This window comes from Oncorhynchus keta, chromosome 35 (assembly GCF_023373465.1).
Source record: "Oncorhynchus keta strain PuntledgeMale-10-30-2019 chromosome 35, Oket_V2, whole genome shotgun sequence".
Taxonomy (NCBI): domain Eukaryota; kingdom Metazoa; phylum Chordata; class Actinopteri; order Salmoniformes; family Salmonidae; genus Oncorhynchus; species Oncorhynchus keta.
The window spans coordinates 23,406,120-23,425,882 of NC_068455.1; the positions used below are offsets into that span (position 1 = coordinate 23,406,120).

The window sequence follows — 19,763 nt, forward strand, 5'->3', positions numbered from 1 at the left end:
TAAAAATCCAGGCTTTAACCTGTCTCCTCCCCTTCATCTACACTGATTGAAGGGGATTTAACAGGTGACATCAGTAAGGGATCATAGCTTTCACCTGGATTCACCTGGTCAGTCTGTATCATGGAAAGAGTAGGTGTTCATAATGTTTGTTACACTCAGTGTATATTGATCACTATTTAAAAAGTCAATTTACATCTCAACTTTATTTAAATACCATTAAAACTGAGACACTTGGAGGAGAACCAGAAGAACAGATGGACTGTTTTAAATAGCATTTGTCAGGCCGCAGCTGATCCAGACACCGTGTGTCTGTGCGTGCACACATGAGCGTGTGTGTGGTAGCTGATCCAGACAGGACTGTTGGCAAGGTGAGTGTAGCCTAGACATCAATATCTCTGGGACTGAAGATGATGAGACATAGATCCATCTGTGCTGACAGTAATAGATCTGACATTTACTGCTAGAACCTGACTGACTCAAACCAGCCACAGCCAGCTCTTCATTCAACATTATTCTGATTCTGATTTTGCAAATAACTTTTTGTACAGAGTGCATTGTATGCGTTGCATTGCTTGACTTGGGCAGGAGCTCACTGGAGCTGGATACCTGCACCTCAAATGTTCTACTGCTTAATCTCCTATTGCTCAAAAGTATTGTGGATCTCCTGCACCTAAATATAAACAGTACCGGCACCCAAAATTAGTACTGTCACCTATTTCAGTCCAAGTCAAGTCCTTATGCGCTGCAAAGGAAAATGTACATGCAAAGCTCATGCAAAATCACTGATACGTGTCAGTCAGTGCCCTCCATCAGACTCTCTACCAAAGTGCTAAAATAGTAATTACCCTAATTCATGTGTTGTATAAATACCTCTATCTTGTTTCTCTCACTATTTAGGATGTTGCCATCCTTGCAGCTTGCCTCCACTCAGCAAAGGGTTAAAGAACATCCCCTTAACCCCTGCCTATTCCTCCTCCACGTTACCCCTGTTTGCTCCTCTCCACCAGCTCCCCAGCCAATCAGGGGCCTGGATTCCTCTGGACCAATGGGATGGCTAGGAGGTGATGTCATGCAGCAATAGCTGGTTGTGGTGCTGATGCTGCTGAGAGCACAGCCCAAACAGTAGAGAAAGAGGGAAGGAAAAAAGCCAGATAAAGACATAGGAGAGTACCATCAGCATTGCTCAGCACAGGGTGAGTCCATCTAAACTACCGAAACAACAAAAAAGTATGGCAGGTTGCATTCTGCATCCAGGATAATTGTCCTATTATATTAATTTCAACAATGTTATATTAATTTCCAAAGCTCTTTTCTTGTATATTTAGCTGATTTAAGTATGTCTGTTGTTCACTAAATATTGGGCTGTGTCATATTTGAAAAGGCTTTTAGCTATCTGAGTGTATGTATGAGATGCCTCTCTGCTGCAGTCAGATGATGGATATTCTGTGCAACACTGACTATGACATCCCCCGAGATACACAGGGAGTTTACATCACCTCTGCTGTAGAGGTGTGTGCTCAGTGTTTGGCTGAGCAGAGTAACCATAGATGGAGATCATACATTGAAATGTAGTGACGCTTACAAGAAACTGTCTGTCCTAGATTATTTTGTAAAGTGGCTTTAATTCACATAATTGCAGTTCATACAGCGTGCATGGCTTATTATGCATTTATTAAAAAGTGCTTAACTTGTTGACAAAGCAGTTTAATGTTAGAAAGCTGACGTTGATGATCAGTACAAGATGACTGAGATTACTTTATGCATGTTGTTATGCAATGAGGAGATTGTAAGTCGGCAGTGGAAAGTGATCTCAGCGTGTGTGTGTGTGTGTGTGTGTGTGTGTGTGTGTGTGTGTGTGTGTGTGTGTGTGTGTGTGTGTGTGTGTGTGTGTGTGTGTGTGTGTGTGTGTGTGTGTGTGTGTGTGTGTGTGTGTGTGTGTGTGTGTGTGTGTGTGTGTGTGTGTGTGTGTGTGTGCGCGTGTTCACTCCTGTGTGTAAGATAGTGTGGGGTCCTTTGGTTTGGAAGGCAGTGCAAGTCAGAAAAGCATGTTGATGTCAAGGATTTACTTCTCAGCCAATGCTCACAGTAGGCAGGCTCAACAACAGCAATGTTCAATATGGAACAGTAGTCCTACAGCTAGTCGTGACTGAAATATTTTTGGGGGTATTTTATTAGGATCCCCACTGGCTGTTGCGAAATCAGCTGCTACTCTTCCTGGGTATGTAGGGGGGAATGTATTGTGTGACCTAGTGGCCTAGCTACTGTTGCGAGGTAGCTTTGTATCAGCATGGCAGTGATAAAGAGAGTGGATGGAGAGAAAGAGGAGAAAAAACAAATAGAGAGCGAGAGTAAATATTCAGATTCTCTGTGTGTGGATTATTTTGTTGTTTTTGTGGTGAAATGAATGTACCATAAGTGAGTCACAGTGATTGCTTGAAGAGCAGGAGCCAACATAAATGGAAATATTTAAGTTATTATCAAGAATTCAATAGATGTATTTTTCTCTCCTTCCATCACTCTCTTCTTTTTGCTGTAGACAATAAGGCCGGTATGTTATGTGAGCAAGCTAGGTAGGCCCTGCCTTGTTTTATCATAACAATACAGTACCATGCTCTGATAATGAGTGTGATCTGTCCATCTGATTATCACGAGGAGAGACAGAGGGCTTGAGAATGGTTAGGTCACTTCTGCGGTAGAATACAGATGGTACTCTCCCCCATTCTCCCTCCATCCCCCTATCTCTTTCACACCCCTCCCGCTCTCGTTTCGTGACAAGCGCAGGGCCTCAAGTGCTCTTGATGAGTGAGTTTGAATGAAGGCTTCACAGTAGCTCACGATGGGCCAGTTTTATTGTAATGGTAGTGGGATTCTGTAGCAATACAGGGATTTAACATGTGTTTGCAGATTTCAGGATCTGATGATAAAGCAATTTTCTTTGTCTCGCCTTTCAGAAATATCTGATTCACCACAGTGTCTTTAGAAGAAAAACAAGAGGCAGAATGACTCTTGCAGGTACTGTGTGTGTGTGTGTGTGTGTGCTCGTGTGTGAGTGAGTGAGAGAGATAGAGAGAGACTAATGCTGATCTCACTTAATATTTTCTCCCCTGCAGCATACAGAGACAAGATGCGGGAGCTCCCTCTAGCGTCCATCTTCTGTTCCTGCATCCTACCTGAACCCAAAGAAAAGCCCACCAAGAAAGAAGGTAAACGGTTTTACACAATTCTAACACAATCGTCAACCTACCATTCCCACAGCACTTCCTATAAGCCATTTCAGTCAATGAGCCAGTAATCAGATAAGCGCCCCGCCGCTTCATTGGTCCCCAATTTCCTTTGGGTTCTTCCTTTATACAATCTCACACTTTGCTTCATCTCTGCCTGCCCTCTGCAGGTGTGGTGGACCTGAACCTGTGCATCATCAGGGATATGGAGGTGATTGAGCTGAACAAGAGAAGGTCCGGCCAGGCCTTCGAGGTCATCCTGAAGCCACCCTCATTCGACGGGGGTCCGAACACCCTCGCCATCACACCCCCACGCAGGGAGCCCTCCCTGGAGGAGATCCAGAGGAAGCTGGACGCCGCGGAGGAGAGGAGAAAGGTGAGGGGTCAGAAAGGAAAGAAAGACAGAAAGACAGTATTGACTGTTTCTAGATTGGTATGGTGGAATGCTCACAGAATGTTGGTCAGAATTGTCTGTTCCCAGTTTGTTGGGGTAGAGATGGAATTGAAGTGTTAATTGGAACTGCTTTGTTTTATCGAAGGGATAGGGATTGTGGTGGGGCTCTCTGCCCACTCTGGTCTCTGTTTATCCACTCACCCCTCTCTCTTCCACCCCTCTATCCCCTCCTAGTGCCAGGAGGCTGAGCTGCTGAAGCACTTGGCAGAAAAACGGGAACATGAGCGCGAGGTGGCCCAGAAGGCCCTGGAGGAACACAACAGCTTCATCCGGCTGGCCAAGGAGCGGCTGGAGCTGCGCATGGAGCACAACAAGGAGAAACGGGAGGCACACCTGGCCGCCATGCTGGAACGCCTGCAGGAGAAGGTAGAGTTACACTCAGCTGATACCCTAGGCAGGGTTGGGGTCCATTTCAATTCACTCAATACAGGAAGTGAATTAAAGTGGAATCGACTCCAACCCTGACTCTAGCTCCCTTTTTTTAAATCTTTCATGGATATTATCTATATTATGGCAGAATAGTTCTAGTTAGTTGAGATATGTTCTTTTTTGTGATATTAATGTTCAGAATGAATACTGTGTAACAAAATTGAAACTATTATTGTCCCTATCTAATGTAGCTGGTTTGAGAAACAATCAAGACATACACATGTAATTGAGATACACTCTACTGACTAAACATCCATAGATCATCATTACTTTTGACCAATATTTTCTTCCCTGATATGAAACGGACAGGAAATCTAAAGGGTGGTTTCTGTGTTTCTCTTTCAGGACAAGCACGCTGTGGAGGTGAGGAAAAACAGAGAGCACAAGGAGGAGAGCGGGTAGAGAGAGAGATGGAGAGAGAGCGTGGGGCCTCTGTTTTGTTGAGTGAGAAAAGGACAGAAGAGAAAATACAACAAAAAAAAGACAGTTTCTTAAAATGGAAATGGGATTTGTTTGACAGATGAGAATTCACAGTGATGGAATAGGAGGTGTGCATACAATCTTTTTGTGCTTATAAGTCAACAAAAGCAAAAAATGGAAGTTGGTTATTTTCAGAGCAGGCAGAGGTGGTTTCCTCAGAGCAATGGTGGAGAGACAGAAAATCAAGTTGTAGTTTTGTAGTGCCCTTGAGTGTAGCGGAGTATAACAGAGCTATGCACAATTTATAAACCACACTGGAGTGGATATTGGCACATTTTGTAGGCTTGGCATTTATAATAGACCATGAACCCAGGACTCCCTGGAAAACAGTGGAAATTGTAACTTGATGGACTATCCTGGCTAAATGAAAATAAAATACAATTAATACATAATTATTTGCAAGAAATGGAAATATATTCTGGTCAATAAAATCACTGACACACATACTTACATTTAAAGAATTCTACACATCATACTGGATCTTACTTTTCACCAGTGTGTTGATATTTTGTACAGATGTAGGATCTTAATTTGATCACTCTTTTGTTGCTGAGAATTTACATTAAAATAAGGGTTTTTAAGGAGAATATTCTCTCTCTGCAGTAGTGAAAGATATAGGCATGGTATGGAATAAATATATGAATTAACTCAGCTGACTTGCATAATACAGTACTTACTAGGAGCAGAAAAATAAGTTATTGCCTCTGACATTTTTCTTAGAGGTTGATGTTTTAGTTAACTAAAACTCCTAGTAATGTATTACGCAAGCTAAAACATGCTGAAATGCAAACTTGAGATGTATTTGAGTTTTAAAAGGCTTCTAAATTTTGTAATTTCCACTTTGAAATGTCAGACTTGATTTGCCCTAATGAAAAATGTATCAACCCCCACAGAATCTCTATGCATTATAATCACATTAATTATAATCACATTTCCTGTTGCTGCAGGATTATTTTCCTGTTGTGGCAAACTAAGATCCATCTGTACTGCTAGTTTCTTTGTATGTTTTCAGACATAGTAGTTGTGATTAGTCGTAGAATAGACTGTGTTGCACATATATGTACTACTTACAGATGTATGTGATATGTCACTCAATATCAATTAAAAAAGTAAAAGTCAGTATAAGAGATCCTTGTTGTTTGTATGCTTACTTACATGTGCACTAGTCAGGTGTGTGCGCACGCTTGTGTCTTAGCTAACTGCCCTATCTCTGAACTCTGTGTTGTAGGTGTCATGACGGCCTGATCACAACACAAGCTGAACTTATTTTGGAAGCCATTTTGGGAGGCCATTCGCCAGCCTGTAGCCCTCTGGGTTCAGTTGTTTGGAGAAAAGACTCTGAGACTATGAGATTTTAATAATGACATGTGAGAGGTGGTCAAGTCAACGACTGAAGAGGAATGTTTTAGGATCTGACCACTACAACAAAAAAGATTGAGCTGAAACAGAGTTCGGCTCAGGATTCTCACTAATGTGCCGACAGTGCCATTGGTGTTTGTGGTTGGAGGGCCGGGGGAAGTGGGGGCATGTGCGTGAGCGTGAGTGTAAGTATGAGCATGAGCCAGAGTGTTTATACTTCAGTAAAACCACTTTGATATCACACTTTGTGCTTTGAGCTCACACCTTCAGGCAAGGTTTTAACTCAAATTTCATTCATGTGTTTGGTTTGTAAACTTGAGTCTGTCTGAGCCAACATCATTGTAACTCTACTGAGATGAACGGAGGTCAGGGTATGATGTGGTTGTTTGTTACTGTACAGAAATTGTGCTCCATTTTAGATGACAAAAAGGAATAAAAATAGTTGTTTTGAATTGATTGTGAATTTCTTTATTTAAATCAAATGAAAATATTATCCAATACATGAAATAACCCCAAAATAAACAATACATAATCAATTGTGTGATTTAAAGCTCAATAGAAAATATATATATATATATTTGATTATTCAAATCAATCTTTTAATGACAGCCAAAGCTACATAAAACCAACACACAAATACTTTCAATACATTCTACGCATGTAGGGATTGAGCCTTCAACATTGATATTGCCAGCACCATGGCCCAACCAGCTGTGCCACCAGGCTGGACATCGTCACTCTAATATCATTACTGTTCGATGGTAGGCCTGACACAGGTGCAGCCCACCGAGATGACCTTTGACTCCAGCCGGTAGTGGCATTTCTTCCCACTTCCCATCACCTTCCTCAGGACCAGGATCTGGTAGAAGATGGGTTTGGACTTCAGGTTCCTGTCCTCCTTACCCTTGATGTTCAGACATCCCTTCAGAGAGCACCTGACCTCCGAGATGATGGGGGGAAAGCGTCTATCATCATAGGTAGTGCTGGAGAGAGGACGATATTAGAGATGTATTCAGCAGAGCACAGTTGATCATTTCTCATACTTTCAAAGCAAGCATCTTAAAGGTATGAACGGTATAAAAACAGTGTGTGTGTGTGGGTGTAAAACAGTGTGTGTGTGTGTGTGTAAAACAAGAAAAATGTCCGACCTCCCCATGAGGACAAAGGCTATTTTAAGCTTTTAAGGGTTAGGTTTAGAATTATGGTTAGGGTAAGGGGTTCATGGTTCGGTTTAAGGTTAATGTTAGGGGTAAGGAAAATAGGATTTTGAATGCAAATACATTTGAGGTCCCCACGAGGATAGAAGAACAAAACTTGTGTGTGTGTGTCTTGGTGTTGGTATCGATGTCCCCTTGTATTGTGACATTTGCATTGTGTATGTGTAAGCTACATGTTGGTTCTTACTTGTAAGTCCATGGGGAGATTGAATGGTTGCAAATAGGTCTGTTGGAATGGAAAGGAACCAAGTCATTTGGGTCTAGGTGCAGGGGAAGAATTACTGTGTCGGGACCTGACGACTCTGCAGGCTTCTTGTGTGTCTGCAGTGTGGTCCGTGTGTGGCTCTCTGTCTTCTCTGGATGGGCACGGGGGGCCGCCTCTGCCCCCATCATCATCACCAACACCCCCTTCATACACAACACCTGAGGAACCGAGGGACTGTTAGTAGCCTGGTACCACCTCTGAAATGGATCTTTACCCCAGGTTTCATTGGGACTCTTACTTTTCAAACAGCACACATTGTAATGTCTTCCCCAGCTGATACAGACACCAGTGGCAAAATCCAGTAATATCTTGAAGAAACTAAAGTCATCACTTACCGTCAAAGACTGGAAGCTTAAAGTAGATATCATGATGCTGCTGTGTTGCACTGTGGTCTGGTTGTTTTGTTGCTGTGTTGTGGTCCTGGTCTGGTTGTCTGAGGTGATGCTGTTAGTTTTATACTGTAGTGGCCTAGTGACCGTGTGAATTCGTCACTTGGTTCACTTCCTGCGATGCTGCAATTGATTTTCATCCTGTGCTTAGTAAGCACTAAGTAACCACACAGCATGAAAAGTAGTGCACATAGTTATTGCTGACTTATATGGAAAAGTTATTGTCTTATTTTGGGAATTTCAAGACCATTGTGTGGTCCATATTTGGGCCAGATAACTTTGTTCCATGACAAAGTCAGTGGCAAAAGGATGATATCAGTTGAGGACTTAGTTAATGACAACAATTAATTAACGACAAGTATTATCATTTTTAGCACTATCATTGCACAGGCTCGATGTACACTCACTGGACTCTAGCACTCACACACACACACACACACACACACACACACACACACACACACACACACACACACTGCTACGCTCTGTTTATTATCTATGGACAGTCACTTTACCCTTACCTACATGTATATTACCAGTCAAAAGATTGGATACCGACTCATTCAAGGATGTTTAAAAAAAAAACTATTTTCCACATTGTAGAATAATAGTGAAGACATCAAAACTATGAAATTACACAGATGGAATCATGTAGTTACCAAAAAAGTGTTAAAATAAAAATATATTTGAGATTCTTCAAAGTAGCCACCCTTTGTTTTGATGACAGCTTTGCACCCTCTTGGTATTCTCTCAACCAGCTTCACCTGGAATGCTTTTCCAACAGTCTAGAAGGAGTTGAGAAACAAATGATAGTGGGACTAATTGTAAACCAGATGGAATGGCGTATCACTGCAGAATGCTGTGGTAGCCATGCTGGTTAAGTGGGCCTTGAATTCTAAATAAATCACTAACAGTGTTACAAGCAAAGCACCCCCACACCATCACACCTCCTCCTCCATGTTTCACGGTGGGAACCACACATGCGGACATCATCCGTTCACCTACTCCTCGTCTCACAAAGACACGGCGGTTGGAACCAAAAATCTCAAATTTGGACTCATCAAATCAAATTTAATTTGTCACATACACATGGTTAGCAGATGTTAATGTGAGTGAAGCGAAATGCTTGTGCTTCTAGTTCCGACAGTGTCACACCCTGATCTGTTTCACCTGTCCTTGTTATTGTCTCCACCCCATGCAGGTGTTGCTTGTTATCCCCAGTGTATTTATCTCTGTGTTTCCTGTCTCTCCGTGCCAGTTCGTCTTGTATGTCCAAGCCTACCAGTGTTTTTTCCCATGTTTTCCTGCTTTGCATTTCTCATTAAACTAGTCCTCCCGGTTTTGACCCTTGCCTGTTTTCTGTACTGTACCCGCCTGCCTAACCATTCTGCCCGCCCTGACCTCGAGCCTGCCTGCCACTCTGTACCTCCTGGACTCTGAACTGGTTTTGACCTTTTGCCTGTCCACAACCATTCTCTTGTCTATTCCTTTTGGATTTATTGAACTCCAACCATCTGCCTCCTGTGTCTGCATTTGGGTCTCGCCTAGTGTCATGATAGACAGTGCAGTAATATCTAACAACTACCTAATACACACAAATCTAAAAGGGGTCAATGAGAATATGTAAGTATATGGATGAGCGATGGCCGAGCGGCATAGTCAAGGTGCAATAGATGGTATAAAATACAGTATGTACAATTGAAGTCGGAAGTTTACATACACTTAGGTTGGAGTCATTCAAATTTTTTTTTTAACCAATCCACAAATTTCTTGTTTACAAACTATAGTTTTGGCAAGTTGGTTAGGACATCTACTTTGTGCATGACAAGTCATTTTTCCAACAATTGTTGACATACAGATTTTTTCACTTAATCACAATTCCAGTGAGTCAGAAGTTTACATACACTAAGTTGACTGTGCCTTTAAACAGAAAAATATGTCATGGCTTCTGATAGGCTAATTGACATCATTTTAATTAATTGGAGGTGTACCTGTGGATGTATTTAAAGCCTACCTTAATTCTCAGTGCCTCTTTGAATGACATCATGGGAAAACATAGAAGAAATCAGCCCAGACCTCAGAAAAAAAATTGTAGACCTCCACAAGTCTGGTTCATCCTTGGGAGCAATTTACAAATGCCTGAAGGTACCACGTTCATCTGTACAAACAATAGTACGCAAGTATAAACACCATGGGACCAAGCAGCCGTCATACCGCTCAGGAAGGAGACGTGTTCGGTCTCCGAGAGATGAAAGTACTTTGGTGCGAAAAATGCTAATCAATCCCAGAACAACAGCAAAGGACCTTGTGAAGATGCTGGAGGAAACAGAACCAAACTATTTATATCCACAATAAAACGAGTCCTATATCGATATAACCTGAAAGGCCGCTCAGCAAGGAAGAAACCCCTGCTCCAAAACCGCCATAAAAGCCAGACTACGGTTGCAACTGCACATGTTGAAAAATATGATACTTTTGGAGAAATGTCCTCTGGTCTGTTTGGCGATAATGACAAAAATAGAACTGTTTGGCCGTAATGACCATCGTTATGTTTGGAGGAAAAAGGGGGCGGCTTGCAAGCCGAAGAACACCATCACAACCGTGCTTTGCTGCAGGAGGGACTGGTGCACTTCACAAAATAAGAGGTACGAAAATTATGTGGATATATTGAAGCAACATCCCAAGACATTAGTTAAAGCTTGGTCGCAAATGGGTCTTCCAAATGGACAGTGACCCCAAGCATACTTCCAAAGTCGCGGCAAAATGGCTTAAGGACAACATCAAGATAATGGAGTGGCCATCACAAAGCCTTGACCTCAATCCTATAGAAAATTTGTTGGCAGAACTCAAAAAGCATGTGCGAGCAAAGAGGCCTACAAACCTGACTCAGTTACACCAGCTCTGTCAGGAGGAATGGGCCAAAATTCACCCAACTTATTGTGGAAAGCTTTTGGAAGGTTACCCGAAAGCTTTGACCCAAGTTAACAATTTAAAGGCAATGCTACCAAATACTAATTGAGTGCATGTAAATTTATGACCCACTGGGAATGTGATGAAAGAAATAAAAGTTCAAATAAATTATTCTCTCCACTATTATTCTGACATTTCACATTCTTAAAATAATGTGGTGATCCTAACTGACCTAAGACAGGGAATTTTTACTAGGATTAAACGTCAGGAATTGTGAAAAACTGTATGTAAAACTTCCGACTTCAACTGTACATATGATATGAGTAATGTAAGATAGGTAAACATGATTAAAGTGGCATTATTTAGAGTGCATTGTATAAAGTGACAAGTGACCCATTTATTCATTTGGCCAGTGATTTGGTCTCAATGTAAGCAGCAGCCTCAAATGAGTTTTGAATTGCTGTTTAACAGTCTGATGGCCTTGAAGATGTTTTTCAGTCTCCTGGTCCCTTGGAGAAACTTTCTAAATTCTTGAAATCTTCCGGATTGACTGACCATCCTGTCTTAAAGTAATGATGGACTGTCGTTTCTCTTTGCTTATTTGAGCTGTTCTTGCCATAATATGGACTTGGTCTTCTACCAAATAGGGCTCTTATGTAGCCATATTTGGTATAAGAATGAATTACGAAGAAAATAAATTCAACAAATGAACTTTTAAGAAGGTACACCTGTTAATTGAAATGCATTCCAGGTGACTACCTCATGAAGCTGGTTAAGAGAATGTCAAGAGTGTGCAAAGCTGGCAAGGCAAATGGTTGCTACTTTGAAGAATCTCAAATATATTTTGATTTGTTTAGCACAGTTTTGCTTAAAATATTCCATGTGTTTTTTTTATAGTTGTGATGTCTTCCCTATTATTCTACAATGTAGAAAATAGTACAGATAAATTAAAACCCTTGAATGAGCAGGTGTGTCCAAACTTTTGATTGAGGTATTGTAACATGTACAGTAAGAATTACCCTCGACTAGCCCGTACCCCTGCACATTGACTCAGTACAGTTACCCCTTGTATTAAGCCTCGTTATTTTATTGTGTTACTATTTTTCCTTTATTTATTCAGCAAATTTCCATATTTACTTTTTAAAAATGCTACATTGCTACCTTGCTAGGGCTTTTAAGTAAACATTTCACGGTAACTGTTGTATTTGACAAGTGACAAATAAAAATGTAGTTGATTTTATTAGTCACATACACGTGATTAGCAGATGTTATTGCGGGTGTAGCGACATGCTTTTGCTTCTAGGTCCGACAGTGCAGTAGTATCTAACAAGTAATATCTAACAAATTACACAACATATACCCAATACACACAATACACACAAAGTAGGATTGAATTAAGACGATATACATATGAACGAGCACTATCAGAGCGGAACAGACAGATACAGTAGAATAGTATAGAAAACACTATATACATATGAGATGAGTAATGCCAGATATGTAACATCATAAAGTGAATGAGGTATAGTGGAATAGTACACACATGAGATGAATAATCCCAGATATGTAAACATTACTGTAGAATAGTAGAATAGAGTACAGTTCAGTATATACATATATGATTAATGCAAGATATGGAAACATTATTAAGTGACTAAGATACAGTAGAATAGTATAGAATACAGTATATACATATGACTAATGCCAGATATGGAAACATTATTAAGTGACTAAGATACAGTAGAATAGAGTACAGTTCAGTATATACATATATGATTAATGCAAGATATGTAAACATTATTAAGTGACTAAGATACAGTAGAATAGTATAGAACACAGTGTATACATATGACTAATGCCAGATATGGAAACATTATTAAGTGACTAAGATACAGTAGAATAGTATAGAATACAGTATATACATATGACTAATGCCAGATATGTAAACATTATTAAGTGACTAAGATACAGTAGAATAGTATAGAACACAGTGTATACATATGACTAATGCCAGATATGTAAACATTATTAAAGTGACTCGTGTTCCATTCCTTAAAGTGCCCAGTGATTTGTAGTCTATGCCTAGAAATCACTTATGTAGGGCTCAACAAAACGTTTGCCAAATAATTTTATACTGACATTAGCCAACCAGCCGGATGTGGCAAGCTGTATGGTTATGGGCCAGAGTTAGTCATGATTAGCTCTGATAGGTATGAAGATATCTATGTCACAGCAACAGTATGCCAGTTTAAACAGCCATTGTCAAGCCATTTGAGTCTGACTTTTTGGAGACCAGATCAACTTTATTATCCCACCAGGGGGAAATTAATTTGGTCTTGAGCTTCAAATGATGATGTATGTCTGTCTGCAATTTGATATCAGAATATTTTTGAGGACTCAATGTTCACTGTCCTGGGAAAAGAGCAAAGTTAAAATTGTATCACAGTAATAATACAACTATGCAATCATAGACACCGTATGAATCCTCGCTCTTGATACTCCCACGCATCAACACTCAGAACATAATAAAAGCAGCCCCTGACCTGGATTGTAATGCTGATCACTATGTAACCAAAAGCAGAGATTCAGAAGGACCCACACCGTGAGTTTCCATCCTTCCATTTCACATTGCTTTATCATGGTTTTGCACTCCTGGATTGTGTTCAACATGATATCAAGACAATGTAGTTATATTTTGCTATCAATTGGCATTTACAAAACGGCAAGGGTAGATTCCCAAATATTCATGCTAGATAATATCTAGATGCGTTTTGGATGATTAATTTAACTGTACAGAGCTGAACCCTAACACAGTGTGTCCCAAATAGTGGGCCCGGACATAACTACTTCCCCTTTGGTCACAACAAAGGACTGAGTTCAGGCCAGACACATTGGTTTGAATCAGTTACAAGAAAAAATGTGGTTTGATATTCAGTTTGCGATACATCAAGTAATGGAACGCGAGAGATCTTGGAGTGACAGTTCAGGTATTCCAGAAAGGCTTGCCTGTGTTTTATGTGGCTCAGACCTTCTAGGACTTTCTACTTGTTATGTCAACACAGTGCGACAATCTATGACACCACCGTCAGAGGAAATATGGACGTCAGGCCCAGGGTTAAGCTACATGGGGGTTTCTAAACATCCAGGAATCTGTGAAGTTGCTTCTTCTTCCTCCACTAAACCTACCAGTGTGGGCTAAGTAATATCTAGGAACCATAGGGGAACACGTCACCTGACCCCAAAAACAATTGTAAAACACATTTTTGAACTGTTGCATTTTATATCAATTATATGGATTTAAAACCTGTTTATCTGTGGCTTACACTGGTCAATCAATAGCTGAGAACAAGTCACAAATATCTCTTTCCTTTCCTGACTTCTCTAAGTGGATAGCAGCCATCTTACAGGCTCCTGACCAATTCCACTATTGTGTGTTTTCTTTAAGCTGATCGTAACGTTTTTTGTACACAATGTCTCTGCCATCATTTCCTATAACAGAAAACAGCTTCTGGACTTCAGACAGCAATCACTAACCTCAATTTGGATGAGAATTTCTACTTCAACAATTTGGCAGCTCTGGATGTTCTGCTTACTACAGACCAGGTCCTAATGCCCGGGACATGAAAGAGGAAGTAGCGGCAAAAAAAATAGAGGCAGGTGAAATGGCATCCTGCCGAGACTATGTCATCAAACAAATAGACGCCATTGACCTTCGTGCTGTTGGCAAATGTGCAGTTACTGGAAAACAAACTGAATGAGCGTTGTTCAAGAATATCATATCAAAGGGACCTGAAAAACTGTAATATCCTATGTTTCTCAGAGACGTGGTTATAAGGGCACAAGGCGAGACCCAGATGCAGACACGGGAGGCAGATGGTTTGAGTCTTTGATATTTATTACATCCAAAAGGTGTAGGCAAGAGAATGGTCGTGGACAGGCAAAAGTTCAGAGTCCAGGAGGTACAGTGTGGCAGGCAGGCTCGAGGTCAGGGCATGCAGAATGGTTAGGCAGGCGGGTACAGAGTCCAGAAAACAGGCAAGGGTCAAAACTGGGAAAATAGAATAGAAAAAGGCACTGGAAAAACACACTGGTTGACTTGGAACATACACTAGGAACTGGCACAGAGAGACAGGAATCACAGGGATATATACACCAGGGATAACAAGCTACACCAGGGATACCAAGCGACACCTGGATGGGGTGGAGACAATAACAAGGACAGGTGAAACGGATCAGGGTGTGACAGTGGTTGTACGAGGTTTTCAGTTTCTTGGCAATTTCTCGCATGGAATAGCATTCATTTCTCAGAACAAGAATAGACTGACGAGTTTCAGAAGAAAGTTCTTTGTTTCTGGCCATTTTGAGCCTGTAATCGAACCTACAAATGCTGATGGTCCAGATACTGAACAGGCCCTGGCTCAGGTGGTTGATGCCCTTGATGATATTTTTGGACTTCCTGTGACATCGGGTGCTGTAGATTTCCTGGAGGGCAGGCACCTTGCCCCTGGCACTGCAGTTGCCATACCAGGTGGTGATACAGCCCTATAAGATGCTCTCAATTGTACATCTGTAAAGGTTTGTGAGGGTCTTAGGGGCCAAGCCAAATTTCTTCAGCCTCCTGAGGTTGAAGAGGTGCTGTTGCGCCTTCTTCACCATACTGTCTGTGTGGGTGGACCATTTCAGATGGTCAGTGATGTGTACGCCGAGGAACTTGAAGCTTTTCACCTTCTCCACTGTGGTCCCGTCTATGTGAATAGAGTCGTGCTCTATCTGTTGTCTCCTGATGTCCACGATCAGCTCCTTCGTTTTGTTGACATTGAGGGAGATGTTGTTTTCCTGGCACCACTCCACCAGGGCCCTGACTTCCTGCCTGTAGGCTGTCTTGTCATTGTTGATAATCAGGCCTACTACTGTTGTGTCATCTGCAACCTTGATTATTGAGTTGGAGGTGTGCATGGCCACACAGTCAAGGGTGAACAGGGAGTACAGGAGGGGGCGGAGCACACACCGTTGTTGGGCCCCTGTGTTGAGGATCAGCATAGTGGAGGTGTTGTTCCTACCCAGTTGCACAGGGCGGGGTTCAGACCCAGGGCCCCGAGCTTAAGGATGAGCTTGGAGGGTACAGTACTATTGTGTTGAAGGCTGAGCTATAGTCAATGAACAGCATCCTTACAAAGGTATTCTTCTTGCCCAGATGGGATAGGGCATTGAGCATCATCACTGAGCTAAAGACTAGAGCTGCCACTTTCAAAGAGCGGGAAGCTAATCCGGATTCTTATAAGAAAGGTCGCTATAACTTCCGATGAACCATCAAACAGGCAAAGCGTCAATACAGTACTAAGATCCAATCCTACCACCTCGGCTCTGACGATCAACGGGTGTGTCAGGGCTTGCAAACTATTGTGGATTACAAAAGGGAAACCCAGCCGCGAGCTGCACAGTGACATTAGCCTACTGTACCAGACAAGCTAAATGCCTTCTATGCTTGCTTCGAGGCAAGCAACACTGAACCATGCATGAGAGAATCAGCTGTTCCGGACTACTGTGTGATTTCGCTCTGTATGAGTAAGACCTTTAAACAGGTTAACATTCGCAAGGCCGGGGGCCAGACGGAATACCAGGACGCATACTCAGATCATTCACTGACCAACTGGCAAGTGTCTTCACAGACATTTTCAACCTATCCCTGACCCTGTTTGTAATACCTACATGTTTCAAGCAGACCACCATAGTCCCTGTGCCCAAGAAGCCAAGGAAACTTGACTAAATGACTAATGCCCCGTAGCACTCACATCAAATAGCCATTGCAATTATTTGAAAGGCTGGTCATGGCTCACATCAACACCAGACACCCTAGATCCACTCTAATTCGCATACCACCCCTACAGATCCACAGATGAGGCAATCTCTATTGCACTCCGCACTCCAAATAAAATGTTTATTTTATTTGTTGTGTTTTGTTGTGTTGTCTCATGGGTAGCAGATAAATAAGCCGCATTTTATTTATTGACATGCACACATCCTCTATCCAGACAAAATAGGGTCACAGAAGTGCTGATATGCTTCCAAGCCGTACAGGCCCTGAGCAACGCACAAGACTCTAACCAGTCACTGCAGCAGACTCAGAATGACAACTCGACACCTTCTGACAGAGACCTCAACAGGGGACGCAAGGAACCAAATCACACAGGGTGACAAGGTGGCATCACAGGAAGCGGCAGGACTAGCAGGAAAGACACAGGAAGTTGGTGAAGTCCCTAAAGGAAAGTACTGTATTGTACAGTACCTGTAAGAGCTCTCTCTCCATCTCTTGCTCTCATTCTCTTATGTGGGTGGTGGTAGATGCAGCCTGTTCTAAAATAGGACAGTGGTTGGATGCAGTAAGCCTCTCACTCATCTGTGTGATGTTGTGCAGTGGTTGAGTGGTAGAGAGCACATGGGGAAACCATATCATTGGAGGCATCTATCTAGAACAGAGTTTCGTCTAGATGGAGAGATAGATAGCAAAGCTGTTGTGTAGTTCATAGCCTAGCGTGTACGGGAATGACTAGACAACAACCGGGTAGGAGGAGGTAGGAGTATCACACAACCGTTGCTTATCTGATATAATCTTTTCAACCTATGTGGTTGATCATTAAGATAGGAAGATAGATGCATGCATCAGGCTACAGGAATGACCATCCATTGTACTATAACCGCTGTGTGTGCAGGCTTACGTTCCAGCCCAGCAATAGTACCCCAAAAGCATTTTAAGGCTAAGTTCATAGTTAGAAACTTAGAAACTTCATAAGAGCATCATTTAATCTCCCAAAACCATTGATTTTAATGTTTCACTTGAAAACCCTTTAAATGATTCATTGTTCATAGAACAGTGCATCGTTAGATGCTTTTTTGCCCTCCCGCGTCACTTTATACATAGAAGATCTCCGCTAATCATGGAATCACATGGTTTATCCAGCACTCTATGACAGCTGATAACTTCAGCACAAAATGTACCTATACATAACGTTGCCAATGTCTTTGCAATTGATACAAACAAGCATGAATGAAGTAAAAACCGAGATGACTGTGTTAAAATATAAATACAGTAGGCTATAGGCCTATTTCAGTCCTATCGAAATACATTTCATGTTCAATCAATTGAGTTATATTTTCCTACTTGTAGGCTACTGTCTGTAATTTGTCTCAATATATTTAATGATGTGTAATGTGTAGCCTAATGGTGACTTAGTGCATTTTATGAGGTAAGCATTAGAATAAGCACCCTCAATATTTGCAGCTGTAGGTGGTAATAGAAACTGATCCATAATCAGTATTGTGAAATAATGCTAATGTTAAGGTAACATTTAAATTGAGATCAGCCCTGACTTTCTTTCGATCCTGTCAGTTTCGAGACATGCTCCAACGATGCACTTAGCAACTGTCATCTCTGTGTGGTGCTTTGGGAAACGCATGTTACATCTTCGGCCATTGTAGGAAAGATGCATCGTTAAAACACTCCTAAACCTAAATTCCATCGCTATCGTGAAACTGGGCCCTGAGCTGTAACTAAAGCATACACAAACTGTAGGTCCCCAGGACCATCCATTAAGAACATTGCACTAGGAGAAGCAAATAGAGCCACCCTCTTTCTCCGTGGCCGACGTGAGTAAAATATTTAAACGTGTAAACCCCCGCAAGGCTGCTGGCCCAGAAGATATCCCTAGCCGCGTCCTCAGAGCATGTGCAGACCAGCTGGCTGGTGTGTTTACGGACATATTCAATCACTCCCTATCCCAGTCTGCTGTCCCCACATGCTTCGAGATGGTCACCATTGTTCCTGTACTCAAGAAGGCAAAGATAACGGAACTAAATTACTACCGCCACGTAGCACTCACCACTGTCAGTGCTTTGAGAGACTAGTCAAGGATCATATCACCTCCACCACCACCCTAGACCCACTTCAGTTTGCATACCGCCCCAACAGGTCAACAGACGATGCAATCGCCATCACACTGCACACTGCCATATCTTATCATGACAAAAGGAATACCTATGTAAGAATGCTGTTCATTGACGACAGCTCAACATTCAACACCATAGTACCCTCCAAGCTCATCATCAAGCTGGAGGCCCTGGGTCTCAACCCCGCCCAGTGCAAATGTGCCCTGGACTTCCTGACGGGCCGACCCCCAGGTGGTGAAGGTAGGAAACAACATCTCCACTTCGCTGACCCTCAACACTGGGGCCCTACAAGGCTGCATGCTCAGCCCCCTCCTGTACTCCCTGTGCAATTTTTTTTTTTTTAAATATGCCATTTAGCAGACGCTAATGTGCATACATTCTACGTATGGGTGGTCCCGGGATCGAAACCACTACCCTGGCGTTACAAGCGCCATGCTCTACCAACTGAGCTACAGAAGGACCACTGTGCACTCACGACTCTGTGGCCATTCACGCCTCCAACTCAATCATCAAGTTTGCAGACGGCAGAACAGTAGTGGGCTTGATTTACCAACAACGATGAGAGCCTACGGGGACATGGTGAGGGCACTCGGTGTGTGGTGTCCGGAAAACAGCCTCTCACTCAACGTCAACAAAACAAAACAAAGGGGATGATCGTGGATTTCAGGAAACAGCAGAGGAGGGACAGTAGTGGAGAAGGTGGAAAGTTTTAAGTTCCTTGGCGTACACATCACAGACAAACTGAAATGGTCCACCCAACAGAGCCTCTTCAACCTCAGGAGGCTGAAGAAATTTGGCTTGTCACCCAAAACCCTGACAAACTTTTACAGATGCACAATTGAGAGCATCCTGTCGGGCTATATCACAACCTTGTATGGCAACTGCACCGCCGTCAACCGCAAGGCTCTCCAGAGGGTGGTGCAGTCTGCACAACGCATCACCGGGGGCAAACTACCTGCCCTCCATGACACCTACAGCACCCGATGTCACAGGAATGCCAAAAAGATCATCAAGGACAACAACCACCAAGAGCCACTGCCTGTTCACACCGCTACCATCCAGAATTTGAGGTCAGTACAGGTGCATCAAAGTTGG

General features: G+C 42.3%; 2 protein-coding genes across 3 annotated transcripts; one reads left to right on the top strand and one right to left on the bottom strand.

Moving 5' to 3' along the window:
• The first annotated feature begins 1,044 nt into the window (after positions 1 to 1,044).
• LOC118368153 (stathmin-4-like) lies at positions 1,045 to 6,389 on the top strand. 2 transcript variants are annotated; one of them, XM_035751975.2, is made up of 7 exons: positions 1,045 to 1,193; positions 2,952 to 3,012; positions 3,111 to 3,203; positions 3,392 to 3,597; positions 3,850 to 4,041; positions 4,450 to 4,467; positions 5,813 to 6,389. In XM_035751975.2, the coding sequence occupies exons 2-7, from the start codon at positions 3,000 to 3,002 to the stop codon at positions 5,819 to 5,821; spliced, it is 531 nt and encodes a 176-aa protein (XP_035607868.1). In that variant the 5' UTR covers positions 1,045 to 1,193; positions 2,952 to 2,999; the 3' UTR covers positions 5,822 to 6,389. The 2 variants fall into 2 exon arrangements, with proteins under 2 accessions (XP_035607868.1, XP_035607867.1); XM_035751974.2 differs by lacking the exon at positions 5,813 to 6,389 and having other exon boundaries at positions 4,450 to 5,713.
• A 213-nt stretch (positions 6,390 to 6,602) lies between these two features.
• LOC118369219 (interleukin-17F-like) lies at positions 6,603 to 8,394 on the bottom strand. The gene is made up of 2 exons (XM_035753679.2): positions 7,348 to 8,394; positions 6,603 to 6,926 (listed from the first exon to the last, which is right to left on the bottom strand). Exons 1-2 carry the CDS (start codon positions 7,791 to 7,793, stop codon positions 6,692 to 6,694), a joined length of 681 nt encoding a protein of 226 aa, XP_035609572.1. The 5' UTR covers positions 7,794 to 8,394; the 3' UTR covers positions 6,603 to 6,691.
• Between the last annotated feature and the right edge of the window lie 11,369 nt (positions 8,395 to 19,763).

Coding starts and splice junctions, on each gene's coding strand:
- LOC118369219 (XM_035753679.2), bottom strand. CDS start 7,793: ATGATATCTACTTTAAGCTTCCAGTCTTTGACGGTAAGTGATGACTTT. Junction 6,927..7,347: donor ATCTCCCCATGGACTTACAA/GTAAGAACCAAC, acceptor TCCTCTCTCCAG/CACTACCTATGATGATAGAC.
- LOC118368153 (XM_035751974.2), top strand. Junction 3,598..3,849: donor CCGCGGAGGAGAGGAGAAAG/GTGAGGGGTCAG, acceptor ATCCCCTCCTAG/TGCCAGGAGGCTGAGCTGCT. Junction 4,042..4,449: donor TGGAACGCCTGCAGGAGAAG/GTAGAGTTACAC, acceptor TTTCTCTTTCAG/GACAAGCACGCTGTGGAGGT.